At 44.5% G+C, this 27,969-nt stretch overlaps 1 protein-coding gene across 2 annotated transcripts in view; it reads left to right on the forward strand.

The window, feature by feature from the left end:
* Positions 1-1,560: 1,560 nt before the first annotated feature.
* Positions 1,561-27,969, forward strand: part of PDZD2 (PDZ domain containing 2) — a 138,026-nt gene continuing 111,617 nt past the window's right edge. For both annotated transcript variants that reach the window (XM_054283468.1, XM_054283469.1), the window contains exon 1: positions 1,561-2,039. In XM_054283468.1, the coding sequence (XP_054139443.1) occupies positions 1,561-2,039 (479 nt within the window). The remainder of the gene's footprint in view (positions 2,040-27,969) is intronic.

Here is a 27,969-nt window from a genome sequence, read left to right on the forward strand (position 1 = left end):
ATGTGCCTGAGCAGTTTCTCTCTTTATTCTTCCCCTTTTCTTCCCTGTTTTGCCTGCAATGAGCCTAACTCAGAAGTCCCTCTCACTAAGCATGGGTCCAGTTCCTCCTTTCCCAAGCTGAGCCATTGGTGTAACTCCAGCCTCTTGGTGAAGATGCTGGTGTCCTCCTGTACAAGCATGACGTGGAACTGAGCTGCTGTTGTCCCTGCCTGAGCTTTCTTGGGGTCACTCCTGTCCATCTAAGTACTGCCCCACAGCCAAGCAGGTGGCAGAACTTTGGATACAGCTTCTGGGCAGCAGCATTTTGCAAGAGCCTTCCTCTACCCTCATTCTTTTGGGGTTATAAGCTCTTCCTACAGCTTTTCTACCCAACGCAAGCCTTTCATGCACATCTGCAAGAACAGACCTACAGGCTGCTAGCTTGAAGCTGCTGCTTTCTTCAATTTTCCTGGTGCACAGCGCACTGAACATCATCCACTGCTTTAGAAAATAAAGCCCTGGAAGAATCTGGTCAACCAGACTTCACTCATGTCAGGGGTTTTTCTTGTTTCATAGATCCTAATGATCCTGGCAAAAAAAATCTGTCTGCCCTGTTGCCTGCTAACCCCCGGCTCCCACTGACTCCTGGCTGTCTGTGTGCCTCCCTCTCCAAACTGCAGGAAACTGGGGAATTCACTTGCCCTACTCTTTTCCCAGGAAACTGGACAGTCACTTCTCTAGATGCTTTACCCACAAGGTGGCTGTGAGCCACTGCTGCCACGGAAGACACGGACCCCATTGGCGTCCTCACCGTTCGCGTTTGCTGCTGCCCATCCCTCAGCAGCTTGGTGGGGAGCTAAGTCTGGGAAGAGACCGGTTTAAGCATTTCCCAGCCCAAAATCACTGGCATGGACGGCAGGGCTGTCAGCTTCAGTCGCTGGTGAGGCCGGTGCCCCTCCAGCGGCCCTTGGCAGGAGCGTCTCCCCAGCTCCGGTCACAGCCGCGGAGCTGCGGCAGGAGCATCCCCTGGGCTCTGCAGCCCGCATTTCACCGCCAAGGTCAGGAGCTAATGGTGACCTTTTATTCCCTTGCTGCGGAGAGCAGCTGGTGCCCTCAAGTGGTAAATCGCAGGAGGAGAGCGGCCAGGCCGTGCGAGCCGGCCTTGGGCCGCGGGCCGGGGCTGCGGGGCGCCTTCAGCGGCTCGGACACTTCTAACCACGCTGCTTTATCCTTGCAGGACGAGACGCCGTGGTGATCGCGGCGGGAAGGACGCTTTGTTCCCGACGGAGCGCGGACACCGGCGGCAGGCAGGCCTGGACAGCCAGAGACGCTCGCAAACTTGACCCGCCAGCCTGTTCAAAGGGCCGGTGCAGCGCCTGGACACCACACATCCTTCCTTGACTGTGTTTTTGGTCAGCTGGAACCCCCCAGAAGTCTCCGTGAGACTAGATGGGGCTTGCTTTGGGCCTGCAGCCCCACTCCAGCATGTCCCCAGGGGCTGCGGGGCGCCGCAGCGGGCGACAAGGGAGCCGAGTGGGGCCGGGGCTGAGGTCGTGAGGAGATGCCCAGGGAGGGACAGCGATGCCCATCACACAGGACAACGCGGGGGTCTTCCTCTCCCTCCTGTGCCAGTGGCTGCAGAACAGCCGGCGGGAGGGGGCCGAGGGAGCTGAGCAGCAGCTCTGCCGCTCCGCGGTCCAGAAGCTGAGCGAGTACATCCAGCTCAACTTCTCCGTGGACGAGAGCAACCTGCAGCCAGGGAGCTGTGGGACTTTGGATACGGAGATCTGCACCATGTACCTGGCCCAAGAGATGCGGAAAAATGAAGTCCTGGGCTTGAGCTTTGGGAATATCCCTGCTCTGGGGGACTATGGGGAGAAGCGTCGGGGAGGAAAGAAGAGGAAGGCGCATAAGGGGCCTGTGCTCGACGTCGGGTGCATCTGGGTGACAGACTTGAAGAAGAACAGCCCGGCCGGGAAGTGCGGGAGAGTGCGCCTGAAAGATGAGATCCTTTCTCTGAACGGGCAGCTGATGGTCGGTGTGGATGTCACCGGAGCAAGGTAAGGGTGACAGAGCTGCTAGCAGCAGCAGCTGCCTCTGGTGCCACATGGTGCAGGGCGCAGTTGGTACTGATGGAAGTCCAGGAGAAGAGGTTTTGACCTTTGCTTTCCAGCCCCTGAGAGAGCCCTGGGTTCGTTCTTAAAATTTTGTAGAAAATAACTAACAAAATCAAATTGATAATTAGCCTACATGTGCTACTCACACTTCTTCTGGAAAATTTTTAGGGGTCACTGGGTCAAAAGATTGTAAGTCATAATCACCAGAGGGGCTGCACCAAAGCAGGAGCCCTCCTGGGTTTGTATAAAACTGTTTTCTTAAGCAAAAATGAACACAGATGCAGCAGCACTGGAAGATATTTTTACAGGTGCTCATATTTTTTGTTGAATTATTTCAGTTGAGGGAAGCGTTTTTGACAGCTAAATGTTGTCTGAGACTTTCTTAAAGCAAGACATTTTTGTGTTTTCCAGTTTGGAACAACTTCATTTTAATAAATTCCCTTTGATTCTAATGCATTTGCTCTCTTCTAATGTCTCCTGACCCAGAAAACTTGAAGTCTTTAAGAGTTCAAATCAAAAATTAGGATTCTTGCAATGCTACAGATTATTCTTGTGGTGTTTTTTTTTTTTTTAATTCAGCTATTCCATGCTGTAAAATCAGTTATTGTCCCAGTTTTGCTCTTTGTGGGCTGGTAGACTTTCTCACATTGCCCTTTGCAAAGGCAAAACCCTTTCTCTGCTGTAGATGAGGATGTAAACGTTCATTCATACCTGAGGTTACAATGTACCTGAGGGAATGAAATCCTCCCCCTCTTGCCAAAAGGGAATTTATTTTGGGGGTGGACACTTGGGGAAACCCAGCAGGCAGGATCACTTCACTTGAATGTGTCAGGAGTTTGGGCTGACCATCACTCCCAATTCTGACACGTGGCAGAATAAGAGCAGTGACTCCTCAATCTGTGGGTGCTGGGCAGCTCAACCTTCTATGGTTTTACAGGTATGAAAACAACCCTCTGTAATTCCTAGCTTGTGATTCAAAAAGTGTGTACATATTGGTACTGTGGCAGTGTCAATCAGTGGCACCTCCAAATTTGAGAGGGTTTATGGCAAAAGGCAGTTAGTTTGCTGTTTCCCCTTTGTCAGATGTCACTGTTTCCAAATACAAGGGAATTGCTTGCAGTGGGCAGCAATAATGTTATCTTACTAATAATGCAAAATGAGAGACAATAGCCAATGAAGTTGGAAATATTTGGATATCTGTACTTTTTGGCCTGTCTCTGAAGGCTTAATTTAGGGTTTGTTCCTTTTGGAAAGCTCTGTTATTAAACCAGCAACCTGTGACTGCAGCTAATGGGAACCAAGTGTTCCATTTTCCTTACTTTTTTTGGCCATTACAAAGGCAGAGTTTTGGTAGTGTGGAGCTAGTGTTGTTCTTAAAATCCTGTTTTAGAATATTCAACATCCAATTTAGGCCAAAATTTAGGACATTTCCTGCTTTATTTTCAGCATCCAAAGCATCCTTGCCTAACTTGCTGTTGTCTGCTATTTGACAAGGGTGATGTTGATGGATGACAGTTTGGGACCTTGAGGATGCTCCCAGTTTGGAGAGCTGGCTTTTTTCCTATCAGGGAGCTGGCTGGCAGGTCCTGCCCCGTGTTCCCACAGTGTGCATCTGGAATGCTTCAGGATGCTTTGAGAGTCTTTCAGGAGCTTTCCCCACTGGGGTGCTCAGAAGGGACATGATTCTGTCTAGCTTTATGAGAGGCTGAAAGACAACATCAGCTTGCCTTCTGGAAAGACTGCTTCCAAGAGGAAGCTTTCCTAGGGAATTCCATATTCCTGCTGCTATGGTGGAAGTAGCAGAGCCCTTTTCCCCTTGTTTTTTCAAGGTGTTGTTGGGGCAGGACAGTGCACTAAATAGTAGTTCTGACTCAGTTTCTGGCTGCCGAATTATTCCCTGGCTGAGTGAGAAACACTTCCAGGTTGATACAAGGGGCTCTGATTTGTGGTGTGATTTACTTTGTGGAGCCTGCGCATGGTCAGTGAAAGTCAAATACTGCCTGAGCTCCTCCAGCACCAGGTTGGACTGGGCAAGCAAAATAACTTCTTGTGTGTTTATTCCACACTTGCCAAGTGTGCCAGGGCAGCCCCATCTTGCCTGATGAAGGAGTTTTTTGTGCTGATACTGTGGGGAATCTTCTGATTTATTCCCTTAACAGTGGAGGATTTGGCATGGGGGTCTCGGAGCTCTGCCATTTCCCACCTCTGCAGCACGGTTTGCAGAAGTGTTCTCACAGACCCTGGGCTTCATGTAACCTCAGCTCTAGCTCCAGCCTGCCATCCAAGCCCTCCCCTTTCCAAGGGGCTAAACTAATACGCCAGAAAACAAGAGAGAAGAGGTGAGGGCACACAGTCCCTTCTGGTGGCTGTCCTGTGGATGTGGTCAGCCTCTAGAGGATGCAGGGGCAGATGATTGGAGCTGGAACAGATTGGACAGCTCTGGACAGACAGGGCTGTTTTGGCACCTGCCTGGTGTGCCTACAGGTCCTCCCATCTCAGAGGGGTGATGGGGTCAGACACAGTAAGAGCAGGACAACACTTCCTGGAGGTGCTAGCTGTGAGTACCACTCATCTGTCTCTCCTTGCTAGGAAAGATGAATATGACTTCTTTAAAGAAAAGTTATTTATTTAAATTCCACCTGATTTCCATGTAAACAGCAGAGACGAGTTGATTATAGCTGAACTTGTTTCTTCTATTATTTTTTCTTTCTTTTCATTTAGAGAAACATTATGCAGTAATAAAATCATCAAAGCTCTTTGCTTAACAGGGTATTATTACATTAGAGAGGAATAATGTAGGTGGTGTCATTTTTGGTGATGTTAGTGATTGAGGGAAAATTATTGCTCTCTTTAGAGTTAGCAAATTGTGTGTCTATCAAACACAATTGCAGGGAAACGAGCTGTATTGGAATACTGAACAAAGGTTAGTCAAAACTCTGCCTATTTATTTATCTTCTGTCTATACAACTGTATCTCCAAAATATGTGGGTTATGTTGCCCCAGACAACAACTTCCTATGTATTTTGGATCTAGTCTACTCATTTTGGGCTATTACTCACTTATTGAATGAAGGCTGTTGGTGTTTCTACAGATGACAGATGAATCCTTCATTTCTTGAACATAACTGAATGGAGCTTCATTGAGCAAGTCCTTGGAGCACTGCAAAAAAAAAATATTTTTCCATGAATATAATTCAGTTTGAAATATTTGATTATGAATTTCATCAAGCATAGCTGCAGCGCTTGGACACAGCTACCATATACATTTAATCCTTAAAATCAGTGTTAAGTAGATTTTCAAATGCATGCTTGTAAAAAGCAGAGTAAGATACATTACCAGTGTTGACAGTGTGGTAGAAACATAAGTTATTATTATAATTTTGTCACTGAGAAAACCCAACCACTCCTTCAAGATATCATCTTTCTCATTGCCAAAAATTACCAAACATTGCAATATGTGGGAATACAGTCAGAGAAGTGGCTGGCTTCTTTTTAACCCACAAACTGGAATTACTTCCAAAAAAACAGAGAGAGAAATATTTTGACAGCCATACCTTTGCACAGTGCTTTTTTAGTCTCTCCTCTTCAGTCAGTGTCCACGGGGAGTTGCTAAGACTCCTCCTCAGAATAGGTATGGCATGCCAGATTTCAGGGAATTCAGTTTATTTTCAGAGGTGCTGAGAAAGACCTTCAGGAATCAGGTCTGCAGTGGGGAGGGAGCTTCAAGTGCCACTACTGAAGGGAAATCTTTTACTTTACCTGAAGCTGAGGGTTTTCAGTAGAGCCAGGGTCTTTCCTGAATGCCTGGTGCTGCTGCACATCCTATGTTCATGCCTCCAGGATAGCTGGAACTATGAAGATAAAGTCCTGCTCCTCCTCACACGTCAGTGCCACTAGTAAGTGTGTGATATATGGACATTCTAAGCACAGTCCTGCCTCTCTGTAAGTGCTAGCAGCTGATTACAGAGGACAATTCAAAATGTCCAACAAAATTACAGGTCTCAAAATGTGCATAGCACTTTGCGCTGCCTGCTGTGGCAGTCATTAACAGTCCTGGGCTATGCTGGGTGAAATCTTGATGTTCTTTGTCAAAATAAGGGTTCTTGCTGGTGCTGGAAACAAATCCTGCAGTTCTTGGCTGTAATTAGAGAAAGATTCTGCCCTGAACAGGGGTCTTCATGAGGGCAGTCTTCTTTGTTCCTGTGCTGTGAGCCCTGCAGACAAGGAGCAGACCTGTACCTGCAGAGCAGTGCATGTGCTGTGGGTCTGGGAGCAGTGAAGTATTTTCTGTGTCTGAGAAGAGCTGCTCAAAAATCTGAGTGTGATTTGAAAACTGTTTTGTCTGAAGACAAATGCTTTTCAAGGCACTTTTTTGTTGAGATCCCCTTTCCTCAGAAGTTTGAATGGGATTATTTCGTAAAAAGAAACTGCTTTGCTCCTGCAATAGAAATATTTTCTTGCTGGGAGAAACATCCTTCCCCTCCAAATGTGGTCCCTCTTTGATATTCAAGTGCTCCAGTTTTGCATTTTCCATGGGGCACTGCTTCTTGCCATGCTGCGTTGAGGCGCTGTCACTGCCTCAGGAGGCTGGCTGTCCTTGCCATGACTACTTTGTCCCTGTCCTGGCAGCTGCAGTTGTCTCTGGAGCATCTGCAAGATTTTGTTGCACTCTGTTACTCGTCAGTGTGTTCAAAATGCATCCATGTGCCCCTGCTGATGTGTGGGGATGGGATACTGTGGGAACCCCCTCAGCACATCAGCTGCAGCCCTCCAGGACACGTTTGGGGTAACAAATCCATTCCTTAGCTGGGTTGGCTGTTGGGGTGTATGAATGCCTGTGTTATGGTGGAAGGGGGTAGTTCAGGTCTCTCTGCCTATGATGGGATTGTGTTTCATTGGAATTTTTGGTGATTTATCTTCCCGGCAGTGCAATCTCCTTTATACATCCTTTTTGTAACAGAAAAATCACCCCAAGAAAACCACCCCTGGTCATCACAGAAAGCTTTGTCTAATAGCACCCCCACCTCTCAGGCACATCAGGTTGCATGGATTGATTGCTCTGCTTTACTGTGTTTCCTCACCTCCTTCCTAAAGCAAAAGTGCTGCCAACACAAAGTGCTGCTCGGTATAAGCAGCTGCTTTTCCTGGTGTTAGTAGGGCCTTCTCTTGGTTATGTCCACAAGAAAATATTTTTGTTTTAATAGGAAAAATAATGGAAATTTATCCTGTCCCTTTGCCCTTGGCCAAGGGGCAAACATTTCTGTGTGAATTCCTTGTTAAAATATTAACAGCACTGACTACACAGCAAAAAATAAATACAGTGGTCCTGGAGACCGCAGCCTCCAAATGCAGTCTCAGGGAATAGAGTTCTCATAACTGACCTAAAAAATACCCCCAACCTGTTGTGGAATTGAATTAGTTTCCTTTTTTATATCATATTACCGATCTTCATACTGTTAAGTGATGGATCAGGGCACAGAGGTTGAAACCTTGGCCTTGTTATCATGGGCAAGGATGAGAAGCCTGTGCTGATGTGCCCTCCAAGCTGCCTGGTGGAAAATAAGCAGCACATAGGGATTTTGGTTGAGTTTTTTCTCATCCTGTTGAACTGCTGTGAGCTGGGATACAGTAAATGTGTGCTGAACCTGCAGAAAATGAGAGAAAGCCTATGGGTGTCTAACATTTGCAAGGCACAGCCTAAGTCTCACTGTGCTCCTGAAGTCTGGAGCATGCAGTCCCCTCTGAAGCATGGCTGCTGTATTTTACACTGATAGTGGATATAAATCCCCTGCTTGATAGTGGATATAAATTCCTCCCTCTCCCCTCCCTTTAAATATAGCAGGACTAAGAAACTAAGAAAGAGATGTTTTTCTTCCTTTCTTTTATGTTTCCTGGAAGGTATGAGCAGACTTAGCCAAACGTGTTGAGAAATAAATTGCTCTGAAGAAATGAGCTTTATTCCAAATCCTCTCTTAAGAGCCAAAGTCTTAAATAGAAGGTCACTAATCCCCAGACTCAGCAGAGATCATTTAGCTGGTTTGTCCTCTTTGCTTTATTAATCTGAGTGTGTGTTCACTCGGTTTCCCCTCATCACCCTCCAGTTCCTGCCGTCCCTCTCCATTTCCCCAGGCCAGGGATATTCTGTGGAGGCACAACTCATTCCCTTGTAGGAGTGGTCATTAGCAACATCCCATTACCACAACTGCCTCCTTAACAGACTTTCTGAACCCCTCATCTGCCTCAAATTTTAATCTTGCTTAGCTTCTTGCTCAGACAAGTTTTATCTAAACCCCATTAAAAATGGTGGAAAGACTTCCACTGATTTAAATAGCTCACATCCTCTATGTATTTGCATGTTTGTCCAAAAATTTAGGGATCAATATGCCCATCACTGCCTCCTACATAGTGCCAGCACTGAACAACAGAGCTGGCCTCTCTCTGGAAATCGTGATTCCCCAGGAGCATACATGTGTAACTAGACAACATCCTCAGGTTATCTGCCAAAATTGCTCCCAGCCCTGCCTCTGCATGCTTGCTTTTCAGAAGCATTGCATCAGGCTTGAAAAGACTTGGACAGTGGTTTGTAGTGTTGCCTTAGGAGGTGTAAAAACTTCAGAGGTTATAGAGAGGGTTTTTTCTGTGCTTTGTTTTTGTTTTAATGAGGGGTGAAAGTTCTGATTAGAAATCTGTACTTTGCTGCCCAATGTATGGCTGTGCCTCTCCATTTAATTTGCTGTTCTGACCACGCTGTAAGTACAAGAGAACAAGCCCAGTGTTTGGGAGGGAGCTTTGCCCTCTCTGCTCTTCCCTCCTTGCTCATCCTCTGAGGGAACAGCCTGCTTTGGTGAGTCAGCCTTGTGCCTTGTCATTTACCTTGATACCAAAGTGCCAGCAGGATCCCTTTTACATCCGGAGTGGGGTTTTCAGCCTGACACACAGCAAGCATCTCATGCTCTCAGGTCATCTGGAAGTACAGTCAGGGTGCAGCAGAATGTAGCTAATTGGCAAACTGCTGGAATGTGCAAAATACGAGTTGCTTTTTTCCACTGCTCAGCCAAGTAACAGGTGAGGCCTTCAGCCACAGCATCAGTTATTTTCACAGCCTCTCAAGCAGTGCGTTTGCTAGCACAGAACAGTGCTTTAGCCATCAATAATTAAAAATACAGATGTTCAAAGACACAAGCAAGGAACATTCCGTGCCCATTATTCCTACTCTTTCTGTAATGCTTATGCCCAAACACACCAGTTTGCCATGTGCAGTCATTCGCAGCATCTTCTAAACTGTAAATGTGACTTTCTCTTCATATTCTGGGAGTCCAGAATTTTGCACAAAGCAGGGGGCTAAATATTGGTTTTCTTGAGACAGAAGCTCTGAGCTGCTGCAAAAGTAGGAGGTGACTGGAGCCAGGCTACTGAGTGGCAGTGAGAATCCTGGGAGGTTGTTCTTTTCCACCTGGACTGACTGATGTGCCATGAGCCCTGCAAAGGCACAGCCTCTCCAGTCCTCATTCAAATAGTTTTTCTTACAGCATGGTGTAAGTGAGCAGCATTCTCATTCTTAGATGTCTTTTGCAGCTGCTCTGCAAAGCAGGACATGATCATACCTGCTTGGCAACCTCTGGGTGTGACTGTTGCTGTCCTGAAAGATGGACTAGAACTGAACTGTGACCCTCCAGAGCTAAAAGCATTAACAGCTTAAAACCCACGTATCCCCTGTCACTGGAGCAGGGAGGGTTGAAAAATGGTGAACATTTTTCAGAGACAGTTCTACAGTCAGAGGCTCAACATCAGCCTCAGAGAGATGGTTTGTCAACATGAACCTGCCATCTATGGACATAAGTGAGAGGATAAGTACGATAAACAGAGGTGAGATCAGCAAAGAGACAGGTATATAGCTACAGAGACAGCTGTTGCAGTGGATGGCTTTTGGGATGGGATTTTTTTAAACATGGAAAGCTCATTGCTTTTTTTAGCTCATGTGACACTTGCCTCCAGCTCCAAGCAGTATCACATGCTCCTTGAAACTTATTTTTCTGTCTCCTTTTTATCAAATGAGGGCTAAGAGGCAAAGGGCATATGTATCAACTGCTGACTCTGCAGTACTGCTCACTGTTCTTGCTTCTTTCTCTGGGTAAAGTGTATGTTGTTCAGCAAGATCATGTGAGCTTCCGAAGGAAAACATGTTTAACAGACCAGTAACAGGAAAAAGATAAGTTGGCAGGCACTGTGACAAGATTTGGGGCAGCTCAAGAATACTTGTACCTTCCAAAACAGACAAGAGTAAGGCAAATGGTGACTATTAGCAGCAAAATTCACCCTAGAGCATCCAAGACTCAAGAATCCCATCCAACTGAAGCCTCTCTAACAAAAATGTGAGAAACTAGAGGTAAATGGAAAATGGATTCAGGCTTTTTCAAAATAAAACAGTATTGTTGAAACATGACTGAAAGAGGTTACTGTTACAGCTGATGCTTAAGACTCATTTCTATTGTTTAAAAAGGTGTCAAGGTCTGGTTTTAACCCTTCTCCATAGTTAGTAGTATAGATGACCAGATGATCTTAAAAAAACCCACAAACAAACAAACGAAAACAAACAAACAAACGACTTGCAAAATAAATACTTGATTAATGTAGTAATAACTTTGACCTATGTTTCTTATGCCATTATTTGACCATTGGAATAGGTTCAGGCTAGCAGGGTAACAATTTGATGAAACAAAAGTCAGGGAAGTCTTCCTGCCCATCCTTCTACAGTTTGACCAGTCTCTCTTTTTGCCATCATAAATAAAGAATTACTAAGTGCTTGCCAATTTTTCATAGACTGGGCTATTTTTATTCTGGTAGCAGAGAGAAAAAATCAGATATGTGGTAGCCAGTAAACTCTGTGGTACCATCTCTCTGAATACAGAGCCCTAGGCTAGAGGTTGGGGAATTCTCTCTTGAAAACTTGTGGATGACAAATGGAGCCAAACCCGTGTGTGATGTTCTCAGTGAAAATGGTTTCTAACAAACACTAATTGTTCTGCTGAAAATGACATTTTGTGTTTTCATCTCTGGAAGAGTTCTACTAAAACAGATTTTCCTCGGTTTCCTCTAGAGGGCAATGTCATATAAATATTTTAAGCAATTTCTTGGATCTGTCAACCGGGAATTTTAGCCTGTCTTATCTAGGAATTGCAAGACAGCAGTGAAAATTGTTTCTTTCATGCTTTTAAGATGTGTATATATGTAATGTAATCTGATTCTCAGGCTTGTAGAGTGCAGTAGCTAATCCCTTTAAGAAGCAATAAATATGTTGTGCATTTTGGGTAGATTTGGCTATTCTGGAATGTGAAGAAGGAACTGCTGATGAAGATTTGACTCTCTTCTATACCTGTGCAGCTTCAAGGACTTCTAGGAATTGCCCCTTATGTGACAGTTGTAAAAAAGATTATAATCCAGTTGTCTAAGAATGAAGTTATCAGTTGTTGTAGTTTATGTCTGTAGCTGGAACTTCAGAGCAGAGGACAAATCTAAATACCAAGTCTAAGTGTTTCATAAGACCTAGGAAACAGAAAGGTATTGTGTTATTTATTTCCATAAAAATTCATGTGTATATTCCTGGGTTTACTAACTGTATTGCTTGTTTGATGGATGCTGGTAACAGCACAATTTCCAAATTATTTGTCTGTATAAACAGCTGCTAAAATTAGTATGACTCAAAGGTGGTCACTCTGGACCTTAGTAATTTATTTTAAGGGACATTTTTAGTCGCTGTAGTATAAAAATGGTAACTGCAGATAAAGGCTGTTTTCCATAAAGCTCGGGTGTAGGATTTGAAAGATATTTCCATGGGCATAAATTTATTTTCTGTCACTTGTATCATTATCTTCCTTCGTTCTCCCACACTGACATTAGGAAAAGGAAAATTTGCTCTGGAAATTGCAACATGAAAATGGCCTTTGGGAAATCTTTTTACAGTGTTGTCTCCTTTCCTGTCCTGATGGCTACTAGTCCTTTGGAGATTCACCATAATGGCTTTACTGGATTGTCTTGCAAATCCCGTACATTTACTGAATTTGTGTGTTAACACTCTTGATAAAATATTTTTTCCAAAGTAGTAGCAGGCAATCTGCAGTTGTCAGGTTCTCTAAATGAATAAACCTGTTAGTTTGTTTTTCCCCAAACAGGAAACACAATTAATTGAAGTAAAACACTTATTCCCCAAAGTGCTTTATTTTGAAAACAATGGCCTGTGAATAAAAAAGCAGTATTTGCATTAGCTTCAAAGCCTGCAGGCATTAGGTACCAAAGTAAGATTTGCTGTCTACTTCTGAGTAATAGCAATTCTAAGAAAAATCTGAGGTCTTTGGTAAGTTTTAAAAGCTTAAATAGGTGAAAATTGCTTTTAAATTATTGCTGCTGGTCAGGCAGGACTTTTTCCTAAACTCTGCCTTAACAGAAGTATGATAAGCAGTTTGCAAATGTTAAGTTCCTGGAAAAAATTTTTAGAGACCTTAGAGGAAAGTAAATATTCTTAGTTTCTTTTCTCCTGCTGCATGAGAAGCTTCATGTTTGAACCTTATATTCATCACCACCTTCATTTAGGGCTTGTGTTTAGATCTCACTCTCTCTAGATTAGCTGGCAGCTTAATGCTTAATCACAGGGGGATTATTCCTTGCCTGGCTGAAGGGAGCTATGTTTGGGGCTGTGGGTGTGTGGGGAGGTTGTTCACTCGGGGCTGGGATCCCTGTTCATGGGTAGCCCAGGGAATGTCACACCTGCATGGCTGCTGTCACACCACCAAGGCTCACAGCTTTGTCTTCCCCTCGCCCCCTCTGCCTTCCTTGAGGTGAGTGCTCTGCAGTGCAGCTCTCTTGCTGCTGTGCTCAACCTCTTTGACAATTCCATAACACCATGGGCTTTGCTGGAATGCCTTCCCACTCCAATTTGCCTTCCAAATTTCCTCCTGCCACTGCATAACTGTCCCAGCTATACACTAAAAAGTCTAATCCTCGATCTGGTATTCTGTTGTGGCCTGCATTTGGAAAGTAAGTGGTGTATACAGCAGAGGAGAAAATTATTTTGTAATCCAGTTTTATCATGGTGAACTATGTGGTTAAAATACATCGGATTTCAATAGTTCACCAGTTATGCTGTGGAGAAAGAAATAATAGTTAAAAAAGGTGTACAGATGCCACATGGAGTAGGAGTTAATGACTGGTGTATGGAATTCTAAATCAACAAGGGTTTACTACAGGTTTGTGCCTTTAAAAGGACTCTATATTATATGGTGGATGAGAAAGGTGGAATATCAGTGCCTTATAAGAATGATTTTGTGGGTTAAATGTTTTCTCTGATGACCTGGGAAGCAAATTGTAAGCTGTGGAAATGAATTTAGGGAGTGTCCTCGCTAAGAAAAAAATTATGCAAGTTAGAGAAGTAAACATCTCTCTTCAAACAGGTAGATTTCAGATGAGGTTCAAAACAAAAGAGGTAAATGACAAGAAGGTAGAAAAAATTTAGGATGGAAGGAGGACTTAGAAATTCATTAATCCTGGCTGGATGAATAATAATCAGAAGTGTTTTGTCTGATATGTAATTAAATTAGATATCATTATCTGTTAAAACCATTCAGCCAGCTCTAATAACCAAGGAAACCAGTCCTGAGTCCAGGTGTTAGTTCCCACACTCCCTGAGGTTTTCCCGGCCTCAGGGATATTCTCTCATTTAATGATAGTATCAATAATAGTATTAAAGAATATGAAAAATAATAGTCTCCCTTTTAATATAATCTTCAACATGCAGAGCAGCACACCTGGGATGCGCTGTCCATGTCCTACATCAGGGGGAATCATGCGTGACCTTGCGAAGCCAAGTGGAGATCTCCTCTAGATTAAAAATGTCACATACCGTCCTGTATATGGAGTCATAAGCTGGTGTAAGAATCCAGCATGAACCCAGTGTAAAGAACTAGTTTAAATTCCATGTGAAGTTTTGACTTCTTCACATTTTAGTGGCATTTGCTATTTGCTTGTAGCTCCTGCTGCTGTCTACAGTAGGGCCATGCTGGTTCCATCCTCACCTTCCATTTCTCTTCCATGTGCTTCTATTTTAAATCATTGACTTGTAAGTTATGCTTTCATAAACTGTATATGACTTAGAGCTATGTATCTACCTCCTGTCAGGGTCTCACAGCCTAATGGATAGCATGTGTGGACTTAAGAAGTGTTGGGTCCTGGTCAAACCTTTTCCTCATGCTGTGAACAAGTCATGGCCTTGGTGACAGGGAGGTGATGACAGCAGCTCACTTTCTGCAGGGGCTTGAGCTCTCAGGGGCAAAAGCACTTTATTAAGTGCTGGGTTTTATGGCAGAGAGTTTATTTCCAGGTACTTGCTTGTCTGGTGCAGGGTTATAAAGTCAGAGCACCTTCACAAGGGCTAAAATTCTTTGAAATACCTGTTTCTGCAGAAGTACATTTGAGCAATACCAAATAGGTCTAGCTTAGGAGATACCTGTCTGATTATGAATTTAGCTATTATCCAGTCTTCCCAACTATCTCCAGGAGGTGTCCGTGTACAAGAGAGAGATTTATTTACATGTAGAGTTTCCTCGAGTAATGACAGAATGGAAAAACTGAATTGTGTTTTTCCAAGGCCTTGAAGCCAAAACTCTATTCTTTCCTATGCCTACTGCTTGCTATGTGGGGGAAAAAATCCAAAAACAAAACCAAAAAATCTCCTCAGCCTTGTTTTTGTCGCGGTGATCTAGCCACTACACAGCTGAAGTCTGATTTCCTTATACAGTATTTGAGATTTGTTGTGAGCTGAGAAGGTCTGAAGCCAATCCTTCTGGAGCTGCCAGTTATCTGGTTGGAGTGCATGCTCCAGTTTATAAAACTTTGCATATTATACTTTACTGCCTTATCTTTTAGAGCTGAAACAGTGAAAAAGTCTCAAAGGACTGAAGTCTTTGGATGGGGTTTTATTAAGGAAAAAGGGGCCACTCTATGGCTTTATTGGGGAAAATGTGATTTAATAGTTTCCTGTTTAACAAAACTCTTATTTTGTGAGAACTTCCTTGCAAGTATGAACAGGCTAATTGGGAAGCTGAAGAGGAGCCGGTACCAAAAGGTAAGCAGGTGAGAAAGAGAAGAACAGGATTAAATATAACCATATTAATTCATTGCATGGCAGACACATACTGGGAGCAGCCTGGTAATGCAGGGGCCATTCTGCAACCCCAGCTCCCAAACTTTACCCTCTTTCTCATGGTCACTTCACATGTCCCCATTGCTTTGTGGTCCCCAGTTTGCCAGTCAAGGAGCCCATGGGGTATGTGCAGGAGTGATGTGGGAGTTTCAGGTGCAGACACAGGGAGGAAGTTTCTATGTAGTCCATGAGGTTTCTGGGATTCCTCAGGCTCCTTCTCTGAGGACTAACTTGGTGCATGGAATGGGACAAAAAAGTGAACGTGAGGTTGGGCTGAGAGTTTCCTTTTTTGTCACGTTTTGCTGCACACTCTTTCAGCAGCATTCATGAAAGTAGCCTGGAAATTGTGTCCTGGAGAAATAGCTTGATTGAATATATAAGTTTTAAACTTAGCATTGCTCCTATTTTTCCCCAGGTTGCCTGCATTTGGAACTTTTAACCTTTAGATTGTGCCAATTGATCAAAATGTTCCTGTATCATTACTAAAGCTTGATTCTTATTTTTCTTCTCTTTCAATTGATGGCAAAATCCGCTTCTGACTTAGGGGGAAGGCTTGGAACCTTACCAAAGGAAAACCTGAAGCCAAAGAAGAGCATTTGTTGTTTGTAATACCCCTTCTTTCTTAGTACAGTCAAAAGGCAAACTATTTTTCATCCCATGTAAAATGGTTACATATTCATTCAGGGGGAAGGAGGTGAATCTCAAGTGTAGGAGATAGAGGAGCAGTTCCTGATTTTCATATGTGTAAGCATTATGGCAAGGCAGATTGATTAACTTGAGAGGTGACTCTTGGTTTATGACCATGTAAAAGGAGAATTGAACCTGCAGGATGCATTCTGAAATATGGTCAGCTACCACAGATTGGTCCAAAAGAAAACATCACACCTCAAAAAAAGAGCTAAGGAGAAGTCGTAAATCTTCAATCCAAAAAGATTAAGAGATAGCCTAGGAAAAAATCCAAAAGGGATCAGAAATTCAAGAAGGATCCTGCCCATGGAGCCCATAGGCACAGTGTCTGAGATCTGCAATCAGTACCAGATGCTGCTGATATGTGATGTGGATCTTGTAACAAAGAAATGCTGGACCCATTCAGCCCAAGCAGGAAGCCTTGCAGATTAAATTTGTATTAGTTGGAGCCTGTAGATTGCTTTTGCAAGCAAAATTGAGCCTGGGTGTTAAGATGATCTGGATCAAGAAACCCAAATTAGGTTTCCTCCTTAAAGAGGAATGAGCACATTTTGGCACCAGTTTTCGTAACGGTTTTAGAAAGAAAATATTTGGAAACAGATGCAGTATGTTTCTGTATATTAAATCCAGCCTGTGAAATAAAGCTACTCTCTCTGACTGCACAGAATGGTCAGAAGACTCCTGGAACAAGATCTCCCCTAAATTTTATGTGCGTTTTAAGGAAGACTCTTTGAAACATTAATAAGTGGTGAGTGGATGGCATATTCTGATATGTGCTGGAAAGTATGCACAGATGAAATGCAGGATGGTTTGCAATGTTTAAAAAGCAGACAAGATCTGGGCTTCCACTTGGAATATCATAAGGATCACAGCATATTACATTAATGGAGGCTATTCTAGCATAAAATGAAAGCCACAATCTCTGCAGCCCTGGTCTAGGACACTGGGGTGGGTAATATAAAATAACTTCAGGGTGGAGCACAGGTTGCTGGAGGGGACAGCCTCTGTTATAACCTACATTATTTTTCTAGTTAAAGAGAAAGGAAAAGTGTTGCTTTCACGGGAAATCCTAGTGAGCAAGCACATATGGGCAATGGATTGGGAACTTGGGAAAGTTAATTGCCTGAACTGAGAGCTTGTGTGGCCCTACCTGCTACACAAGTTCTGCTAGCTGGGGTGCTGGTAGTGCAAGTAGAGCCTAAGCATCCTACTGGGTGTTTGCAAGGGGGTAAGACACTCTGTTCCCTGGTTTGCTCTGAAAACACACAGTGCAGAACTTGTGTTACTCACCTTGAGATGTGCTTGAGAGCCGGTGCACTCCCGACAGCCTTCTTTAGCAGAGGGTCTGGCCTTGCTACCCCTGGCCCAGCATTATCCTGCAGTCAAGGTAGTGACAGGGGCTGGGAACTGGCACCAGCCCTCCTCTCCATGGCCCTTCCCTCTCTTGTCTTTATCTTATGCTTAATCTCCCTTATGCTTTTTCTGGGATGTGTGGTTATGTTCCATTTTGTGTCATGGCCAAATCACTTCCAACACTGCAAGTGAGGGAAAGCAGGGTGAGCACCTAGAGGCACCATCCTGGCACCATTCTTACACCAGATTGCCAGCAGCACCTTGATGGGCTAGTTGCTGTCTTGCCCAAATCAATTTCCTCTGTTAGTTTTGGAAATCCCAGTATGAGACCTGAACAGTCATAGGTGTGCAGAACCCATCCAGTCTGCAGCAGCACCTTGCTACCTTCAGATTTGGGTTAGTGGGTCTGAGGTACATTTTTCTCCTCTCTGTTGACCCTTTGGGATTATGATGAGATGTACATCATGTTCTGTGTGTACAGAGAATATTTAGATTGCTGTTCTTGTGCAAAGGAAATAAACCACCCTGATAGCTGCATTCCCCTAGGCCCCTGAGGACCCCGTGCCACATTTTACACTCAGCAGAGCTTAGTAGAGTTAAAAATAGTTCTTGTTGTCAAAATATTTATTGGTAGTAAAAATGTCCTTAGTATACTTTGTGAAGTGGTAATCTTTGGACGTAACAGGGTAAGGAGAAATCAGAACATGGTCTTTAATGCTGAAAAAAAAAAAAAGAGTTTGTCTTAATTGTGCAATATGGGAGAAAGTTTAGGAGCAGAGACAAGTGCATCACCTTGGGGAGGGGAAGAATGGAATTTAAATGGAGATCTAAGGGTAAGTATGTAATGTAAGATTCTATATCTTTGTTAAGTATTTTTTCCTTCAGAGCTTGAAAGTTTATCTGGAAGAAAATGTCTGACTATGTGTAGTGGATGAAAGTCTTGCTGGGAGTCTTTGAATTCAAGGCACGGTAAAGCCTGGCTTTTCACTTTTTATTTGATTTTAGAGGGTAATGTAATTCTAAATTTGGCCTGCAAGTTATAATTTCTAAAAACAAGCTTAGATGTGTGTTTCCACCCTGGAAAAAAAAAAAAACCACTCTTAGTGATAACAGATTGTTTCAAGCAAATGCATGTTCCTGTGTAGAGTCTCAGAACTGGGCCATACACTGTAAAGAAGTGAATGTATTAAGTGAACAGAAATTTAAATTAAAACAGAGGACATTAGTGAGAAAAATGCATACAGTAAATAGGGATTACAATGTGACAGACAGCTTGATGATTTTTTTCATTCTAATAACTGTAGCTGGAGTTAAATGTAGCAGATAAGGTAAATTGCTTAAAGGCCATATGATTTCTGGCTTATTGCTCTCTGTTTTACTTCAGCAATACCAGTACATTTCATTATATTTGTTTTCTGCTCTCCAACTTCAGCTATTGCTTTGTGTTTTGAAATTAAATACAGTATACTTAATGCCATGTAAATCACCATTGTTTTGAACTATGTGATATCGTATTGTTCTGGCACTACAAATTTACCTGAATTAGAGAACTGCTGAGGGAGAAAGCTTTATCTGAATTTACAGAAGCCTCCAAATAAATTCTACAAGCACATAAGGAAAATAATTAAAAAGGGAGGTCAGAGCTATATAGTATAGATACATTGCATCATGGCTTGGAGTTTCATGGAATATGCTCTAAAAGTGAGTATTTTTTAATTTATATAATTGATTTTTAAAAATACCGGCATATAAATAAACTGCAAATGCATAAAATCAGCTCTAATATGATTGCTTACTAAATATAAATATTTCCACAAACAGCTCTGCCCTCAGAGCTCAACCTCTGGCTAATGGAGCATATTTTGAAGATCATATTCCAGAAAGGAGCTTGTGGGGAGCAGTGGGAGGGGGTTATCAATGCAGTCATCTTACCTTACATCACTGCAAGGAAACTAGCAAGCAAAAAAAGAAAAGAAAAAGAGTCTACTGGAGATTAGTGATCTTAAATAACATTTAAAATAACAATTAGCCTTAACATAGGAAGTCACAGTGTCAGCTCTCTGGGACAAAGACCCTATGTCTGTGTTTTCATTAAAAACTACTGACTGCATTTTGAGTGTTATAAAAAGAATAATTATGGACAAGTGAACAGAAAAATAAAATTGAGAAGTTCAATTTCTTGACAGCTCTCAATGGATTCCCATTCTCAGTTTCCTATGGATTGCTTTCCTTTTAGGATTTTACCTAAAAATCCCTGTGTTCTGTTGTAGAAAATGTCTCTGACTGTAGCCCATGTAAGTAAGGAGCACAGATGAAAATCTTGCTGACACAAAGAGGCAGGGCATCAGAATATCTCTCAAAAATCAGTGAAAAAGCATTTAATTTCCTACTATTTGTATGGTGGCAGGAATAAGTGAGTGTTTACAAATAATTCTAGTTTAGGTCTTGTAAAGGCCTGTCTGCCTGCAATTTGCACATAAAACCCCACTAAAGATTAAGGACTGGGTTGTTTTCAGCCAAACTTGGAGCTACTTGGATTTTTTTGGTCATTGAAATTGTTCTGCACACCCCATGAACTTGCAGCCAGCACAAAAAGACGAGGGTGTGACTCCCAGCCGAGCTCTGGGTGGCTCTAGGGGCATGCTGGCTGTGGGCTGTGGTATTCAGCTCTCCAGGGCTGTTCATAGTAGCTGTGTGCTGGAGCTTTTAAACTTGCATTTTTTAAAAAACACAAACCAACCCAAACTACTTTTGTTTTGCTTGTTTGCAGAAGAAATGGAGAGGGAAAGGTTTTCTCTGAGGCCATCCTCTCACAGTGTAAGAGCATGTGGTGCAGAAATGGGCCTTTCTGGAGGTGGTGGCTTCAGAGGCTCGGGAAACTCAGTGGCCTGAATGCCACAGATTGGCCGAGTGAACTGTGAGGAGAGCCACAGAGATCAGGGAAGGGATTTTTGTATTTACACTGTCACAGCTGGGAGCAGATTGTGGCTTTTGCAGTCTTTGACTCCGCCCTGGCATGCTGGATGCCCATGCAGTATTCACTCTTTTGTGTAATTTTTGTGGGTTTTGGCTGAGTCCTGAAGTTTGTTGTTTCGTTTTAGGAAAAAAATGGAACATCGTATTGTTGTCCTGGCTTATATGTGGTCCTGGTGGATGCTTATTTTGTTTTGAAAGGAATTTCTTTTAAATATGCACATTCATTTTGATGCCCATTAGATTCACAAAAGTCTTGGATCCTGGGAAGATGCTGTATAATTAACTTTATCTTTGTGTGTTGTGTGTCAGGGATGGCAGACATCTAGTGTCCAGGACACAGCAATGTTGAAAGAATGCAAATGTCTATGACTGCTGTAAAGAACAAATGTTTCTGGTGCTTCCAGCTTCTGCAGATAATGCTTGAGATAAGGTAAGGCTTAAAAATAGTGCAGTTTAAGGTATTTAGGAACAGAGCTAATACTTAGAACTTTCCTCAGTTGTTTCCTCGAAGTGTTAACTTCTCATACTCAGACATTAGTGAAACGATTTTAGTGACATATAGTTTGTGCTAATGTGGCGCTGTGGTGATTTGTGCTATTTGTTGTTTTTCTGAATGTGAATCAAGAATTTATTTGTACAGAGACAATCGTAAGGAAAGCCAAAAATAATGGCAGTCCCAGAAATGCCATGCAGTATTGCCGCTATGGTGTGGCGTGGGATCCAACTGCACCTTGATTAGCTGAGCACTGAAGTGGCTTTTTCTGTAGCTTTCTTTTGACTGCCTTGGGAAATGGTTTCATCAGTCCACCATCCTTAATTTTCTTAATTTTTCATTTTTGTACTCCTGAAATTCAAGCTAAAAATTAATATGATGCCCAACTCTGTGGGGCAGAAGAGAATGATCTGTGCTAAGTAGTTCTTCTTGCATATGTATGAAGCCAATTTTCTTTAGACAGATTTCTTTAGATAAATCAATGCTTTATCTTTATAGAACTGTATGACTCAAATCCTGTTTTGGCTTATAGCACAACAGATTACTTTGAAATGCACAGCTGCGTGTATGTGCGTAAAATATGTAAATGCTATCAATATTCTTTAAAATAAAAGCTAAGAAGATTTAGGGTCCAATCCCCCAAATTTCAGTGGGATGTTGGCTCCTAAACAGACCCAGAAAAGCCCTGCACAGCTGTCACCAAGCTGGGAGATGTCTAATAGTTCTAGACTTTCCTGATGCCCAAGAGGCAGTTTCTCTTCCAGGTGCTCTCTTCCAGGGTGCTTCAGTCTTGCCTGAGCCTGAGCAGCTCATCTGTCTCCTTGTGCCTTGGGGGCCCTGTATGCCATTTCCCTCTCCACTGTGCCTCCTCAGGCCAGTCAGCAGGAGAAACCACCTCCTCGCTCCCTGGGCTGCTTCTGCCAAGGTTTTACCAGGCAGGACTTTGCCTTTTACTTTGCATTTGAATAGGAAGTTTGGGTCATATATTGTGGCCCATAGGAAAAACATTTGCTGGATCCTTCTGGACTTCCAAGTACGATAGGAGATTGTGCAGAATAACTGCTGTGGTCTCTTTTCTGTTTATGACTATAGCATAAATAGGTAGTGACACCAAAGGAGGCACAAAGGAGGGTGTGATTGCTACTCCAAAACTCTTTTGTATTATTATAATAACCAGGTCATGGGCAAAACACAAACAGTTTTTGGGTGGGGATGCAGAACAACCTCTCCTCCCACATTAATGTCCTGAATTTTGGATTCTGTTTTGCACAGAGGAATACATGTAAAGAAGAGGTGATGGGGAGCCTTGGGCAGGAGTCATCTGGGAGCTACTTATTTTCCTAGGAAAATAATGCTGGTGAACATTTCTCTCCTCCTCAACAGAGGCTATGGAATTTTCTGTCCATATCCTGGATGAATTTCCCAACCCCTCTGCTGCTCGGAGGATGCATGCAGTCATCACAGCCTCCTCTCACTGTGCTCAAAATCTGGTCTCTGCTTTTAAAATGAAGGGGCTTATGAGGTTTTTTTTGTTTTGTTTTGTTTTGGTTTTTTTTTTTTTTTTTCCCCTCGGGAGATGTCAGGCCATGAATCATGGTGGGAAGGGAGGCATTTCCTGGTTAGCAGTGTTGAGCCCCAGAAAGTTGCACATCCCAAGGATTGAAAGCTTCCCTTTGGGTTAGCTCTAGGTATGTTAACTATTGGTATGTTTCATTTTGGCACCTATTTAACTGCCTGTGCTCCCGGGGAGCTGAGGCACTGACATCAGGCCATGCATTTTGCTCCAAGAAACACAGGTTAGAAGCTCTTCTGTCTCCTTCTGAACTCCTGTCTCCCTCTAAATTCATAGAAGGCTGAAAATCACGCTGAAAATCCTGAAAAACAGGAGGGACAGTTATTTCTCTGCAGGGTAGTACTTCGGGGAGCCAGAACTGCTGTGGGCAAAGCTAAGCTGTTAAAAGATGGCTTGAGTACAGCATGGGACTCAGCGGAAGAATTTAATCCCTGTCCATCTTGATTACAGCTGTGATCTGCTCACTCCTTGGGCAAATATAGGAGTATATATATATGGCAAATATACCTTTCCCCCCCAGTTATAGCAGTGGGTTTTCTACCTGTATATGGCCAAAACTTCTGTATCAGGAGATGGCCGTGTCCACAGCTGTATAGTTTAGATGGTAGAAGTAGAAAATGTAATATTGGCTGCTGTTAGGTCTGCCGGGAATCGGCTGCCACACACCTGGAAAATGGCCGTGAGATGTTAAATGACAGCCCGTGATAAAGACACTTGGCTTTGGCACAACAGGCCAGGCTCTGGGGAAGGAAACAGCTCCTGGCAGGTTTGTGGAAGCAGCAGTGGGGATTTTAATTTGGATGCTGGGAGTGAGAAATATTTTCAACGCGGGGGGGGTGGGGCGGGGGGCGCATACCCAGGACACCTCTCAACAGGAGCCTGGTTTGGGTGGAGCAAGTGTGAAAAGCAGCATGTCTAGAGCAGGTCCCGCTGGAGAGCGACCTGTGAAGGTGCCCGAAGGCAGCGCCAGGCTGCTCGGCGCATCCCCGCGGCGGGCGCGGCTGGGGCTGCGGGAGGGGTGGGCGCCGGGGCGAGGGCCCGGCTCTGTCCCCGGGCAGCGGGCGGGGTGGAGGGGTGGCCGTGCCCCGGGGTCACCGCTCCCACCTGCGCGGCGGGCGGGGCGGGGCGGGGCGGTGGCTCGGGCCGTGCGTGGCCGCCTGCAGCCGCGCCCCTCGCCCGGGAGGCGGCGGCGCCGCCGAGGAAGGTGCCTCCCCGCCGGCAGCAGCGGCAGCAGCACTGCCAGCGGCAGCAGCAGCAGCCACCGGCACAGGCACAGGCACAGCCACCAGCACAGCGCGGGCACCAGCACGGGCACCAGCACGGGCACCGCCGCCGCCGCCGGCGCGCACCGGCTCCGCGGCTCGGCGCCGGCAGGTGATGGAGCGGATGAGCTGGGGGGGCGGGTGCGGGCACCAGCCGCGTCGCCCGCCGTAGCGGGGAGGCTGAGCCCGGCGGAAGGACGGGAGGCGAGGCGGGCAGCAGCGTGCAGCCGCAAGTTGTGCCCGCGGCCGGAGCGGGGCGGGTGTGCGGCGGCCCGGGGGGACCCGGCTGCGGCTGCCGGGGGCCGGAGGGTCCGAGCGGGCGGCGGGACTCTCCCCACCTCGTGCCAGGGGCCTCGGGCTCGGGGCTGGGCAGAAACTTCATTTGGAATCTGGCAGGAGGGTACGCGTTCCCGTGGGGACAGGACTCGGTTCGAAACCACCAAACAGTTCGTTTGGAGAAAATCTTAACAACGCCAGGCACAAACTGCTTTCCTGTAAGACACACGAGCACCAGATTTTTAAAATGAAAGCGCTGCTGAAAGCCTTGCAGAGGAGCTTCTCTTGGCAAGCCAACGTACTGAAGGCTTTTAATAAGGAAAATGTAGTCTTTCAACTGGATGCAAAAAATAGAGCTGAATTATTACTTCCTAAATCTATCATGATTCCTGGCTTTCTGTTAGGAGAGCTTTTGGTGGCGTTCAAGTGCCACAACCATCATGTTCCTTAAATATCTCCTAATCCCCGAGCAAACAAAAGTCTGTTGGTGTTTAGTGTGTTTGGTACATGTAGGTCAGAGCTGTACTTCATTCTTATTTCATAGTTTGCGGTGATACAAATCCAGTGCTTCTGCTCAGCTGAGTTTTGGCAGGGTCCTCTCTTGCAGCGGAACTGGGGGACCTTCTAAATGAAGCTAACAAATAAAATATGCTTTGAAATGGAATGCAGATGGGAAGCCTGTTAAGTATTGTGTTGCACAACAGTGCGCTGTGTGTGCATTTGGCTCACGGAACTGGGGTTTGTGAGTGCATCCACAGTCTGAACTGGACCCTGTGCTGTTCAGAAATATCGTGCATTAGTGTCTGAAACAGCAGCAGTTCTGATGATAAAGGGTAATTCATCTCTCTCCTGACAGTAGTTTTGGTGCCTGACACCTCTGATCAGCATGTTTCTTAGAAATTTGTCTATGTCCTAATTTTCGAATTCTGAGATATTATTAAATTGTGATTAAGAGGGATATCTGGTGTTTGCAAGCTCAGGTGGGTGGTGGCTCAACTTTTTAAGAACTGTTTTGTGAGTTATGCAGCTGTCCCTTGTATTGTACAGCACCTGTGAATTGCCGTTTCATACGGACTGATAGCAATAGGCTGATAGTAACACCCTCAACAATGGAAATTGAGGCTCGCTATCCCAATTTCTTTATCCCTGCATCGCACCCTTTCTTCACAGTAGGGAGCGTCCCTTTGGCTCCATCTCCTGGCTCAAAAAGAGGATCCCCCTTCGTTGAGAAGGTATGGAGAGATGGGAAGTCTGGGTGATATTGGTAAAAAGTGAGTGAAAAGGGTGATAAAGGCTTTTTCTTCATCTTGAACTGCGTGGTCTTGGGATCTGTTACAGCAAGGTCCCTCCACTCTGGTGGAAGCTGGAAATTAGGTTCTCACTTTTATTTCCTGAAAAGAGAGCATGTCTCTCATGCTACTTCTTATGTCTTGGAAAGATTTTTCACTTAGTGACTAAATATTATCATGGTATTTAGAAAATCATAATTTAGAATTTCTTCCCTCTCATGGATCTGCTCTCAACAGAAGGGTTAGTCATCTCTCCTGCTACATCTCTCTGTGTGATATTTTAGTGGAAATGTGTTAATGATATATCTTTTATGTCATGATTTTTCTGCATGGTCAGGAAAGTGTCTTGCCTGCAAATTATTAATCCACTTGAAATAGAAAACCTGTGGTGCTGTGGAAGGATCTTGCTGTGATTTAGCAGATGTATGACTATGATTGACTTTGTGTGTGAGCAGAAGGAATCCTATTCTGCGAGTACAGTGAGATGGCAAGAACTTTCCTTTGTGGAGCATCTTTTGTGTGCCCTCTCTTTGGTGGAGAACAGCTTCCTTCAAATGCCAGAGACGTGAGGGAAAGAGCCTTAGCCAGACTGTAGAACCAGGGTGCTTGTCCTGCTTGTGACATCCAGATTTCTGTATCCACCCACTGTACCCTGAAGTGAAAGGGGGGGAAGGTGTTGGGCTGTTCTGTCACTGATGGATGCTTAGTGTTTGAGGTGCTCGTGGGGATAGCAAAGCAATAAGGTGTAACCTCCTAGAGCTGGCCAGCTATATGAAATTGGGAAGATCTCTCTTGTTTCTGTATAGATGAGCTCTGTGTTCCAGCAGGTGCCAAACAGTGTGTCAGTGCCATGTAGTGCTTCGTTGTTATTGCCTAAAGCACGATAAATCATGTGGGTTTACAGTGAGAATTTACAAAGACAGCATGGCGTGGTCTGTGTGCTGCCTGTGTTATTTTGTTTGTGAGGTGCTCTCAGTAGAGATGTTTCTAACTGTACCAATGGGCAGCAGCTCTGTCTGCCGGGGGGCAGTGTCCCCTCTCTGCATGCTGAGACATTCCTTCTCACACACGCAGTCTGGCAGCAGGGGGACTCGGCCAAGGGGATAGATAGCTCCCATGAGCTCCAGTGGCTCACAGCTTCTCTCTGGTCATCCAGAACCCTTCCCCTGAGGCTGAACATTGGTGACTCTCTGAAATAATTTTTTGTCTGCAGAGTGCTCTGGGGGGGGGGGGGGGGAAGATGATTCTCAGCCGATTAGCTCTGTCTATCTTTTAATGTCTGTGCTTAGCTTTTTACCAACCTTTGTGCTTGATAGGATCACAGAGCCACTAACACCAGCCCTCCAAGGCTGAGCTGAATTATTTTCTGACTTATGTATCACAAAGACATGCATCAGCTCAAGAGATTCCAGCTGCAGAATGTGTGTGTGTGCAGCAAGCCTTGTTCAGATGTTATTTCCTTAATAAAATTGCTCATTTGGTGTGAAGGGTTGTTGGCTGGTTTGGGTGTTAGGTTTTTTCTACACTCTCTTAGCCCTGGGATACAACAGTCAAGTTTTCTTCTCTCTGGCTGGTTCTGTAAGGTAATTTAAGGTCCACAGTCGTGGTAGAGCTGTGATTGCGGGGAACTTGAGGTGGTAGCCTGTTTGACACGTGTGGGTAGGAATGGATGTTGCTGTGAGTACTGCGTGTTTGCTAGGGACTGCAGAAAGGCAGCAGCCCCTGAGGAATGCTGGCTGAAAATACTGGCTGCAAGCATCCTGGTTAGGTTTGAGTTACCTGAATATGCCCTGACTTCACACACAGACTCAGACACATGCACTTTCATTCAGTGTAGGCCAAGATTTCTTCAGAGTCTTGTAATTTTTCTTCTTCCCTCTTTCTCCTCCCCCCAACCTTGCCCTGTGGTAGCTCTGGTGTAGAGGCTGGGTTTGCAGCAGAGCCTGCACTGCCTGTGAAATGGTTCACAACTTGTGGAGCTGGATTTGGTACCTCTGCTCTACCTGATGAGCAAGAAACATTTTGCTCATCATGGGAATGTTATCACTCATGGAGTAGTTGCACTCAGTGTTTTGCTAGGATAAAGACTTGTAACAGCCTGAGACTGCTAATGAGGAATAATATATTCAGTTAAAATACACAGTGGAATTCTATTATAGGCCAAAATGTAGTAAATGATGAAGAGCTTAGTCCAGGATTCAGGCAAAATGTTGTCTTTTCTGCAGAGTGCTTTGTGAATATTGATAGTGAACAGTGATTGAAGTCACATGAGCCACAACCTGGCACAGATTCTGGTCTGTTTTTCAGAATTGTGGAGAACTGTGTCAGAAACACACTGACTTGAGGACACAACCCAGTGCATCTAATGTCTCAGAGGGAGATCTGCAGGACTAGTGGTTGTGGGAAGGTGGTCACAGCACTCTGTGTTATCTCAGCTCACGGCCAGTAGATCCCTAAACCTTAGGAGAAGGTGGCTCTGCTACCCCTAGACCTGCATGGGATGCAGTGTGGCTGTGTTTGCTCAGCCCTGCACTGGAGTGAGCTGGCCCAGGTGTGCTGGCTTTGGGGCATGTCATATCCATGTCATGTTTTGTTTTTTCATATGCAAATCTCCTCCCGACAATAAGTGATTGACTAAAACTAATGTTATGTAAATCCAATGTAAATCTGAAACATAAGTTGAGCACTGCAAAGGGAAGACTGTTGGTGTGGCTGCCAGCATTGCTTTCTGAAAATTTAGATCCTCACTGGTGTAGTTCACTTGTCCCACAAC

The sequence above is a fragment of the Melozone crissalis genome, unplaced genomic scaffold, assembly GCF_028551555.1.
Source record: "Melozone crissalis strain CALT ecotype California unplaced genomic scaffold, PUWL_Pcris_2 ptg000036l_1, whole genome shotgun sequence".
Taxonomy (NCBI): domain Eukaryota; kingdom Metazoa; phylum Chordata; class Aves; order Passeriformes; family Passerellidae; genus Melozone; species Melozone crissalis.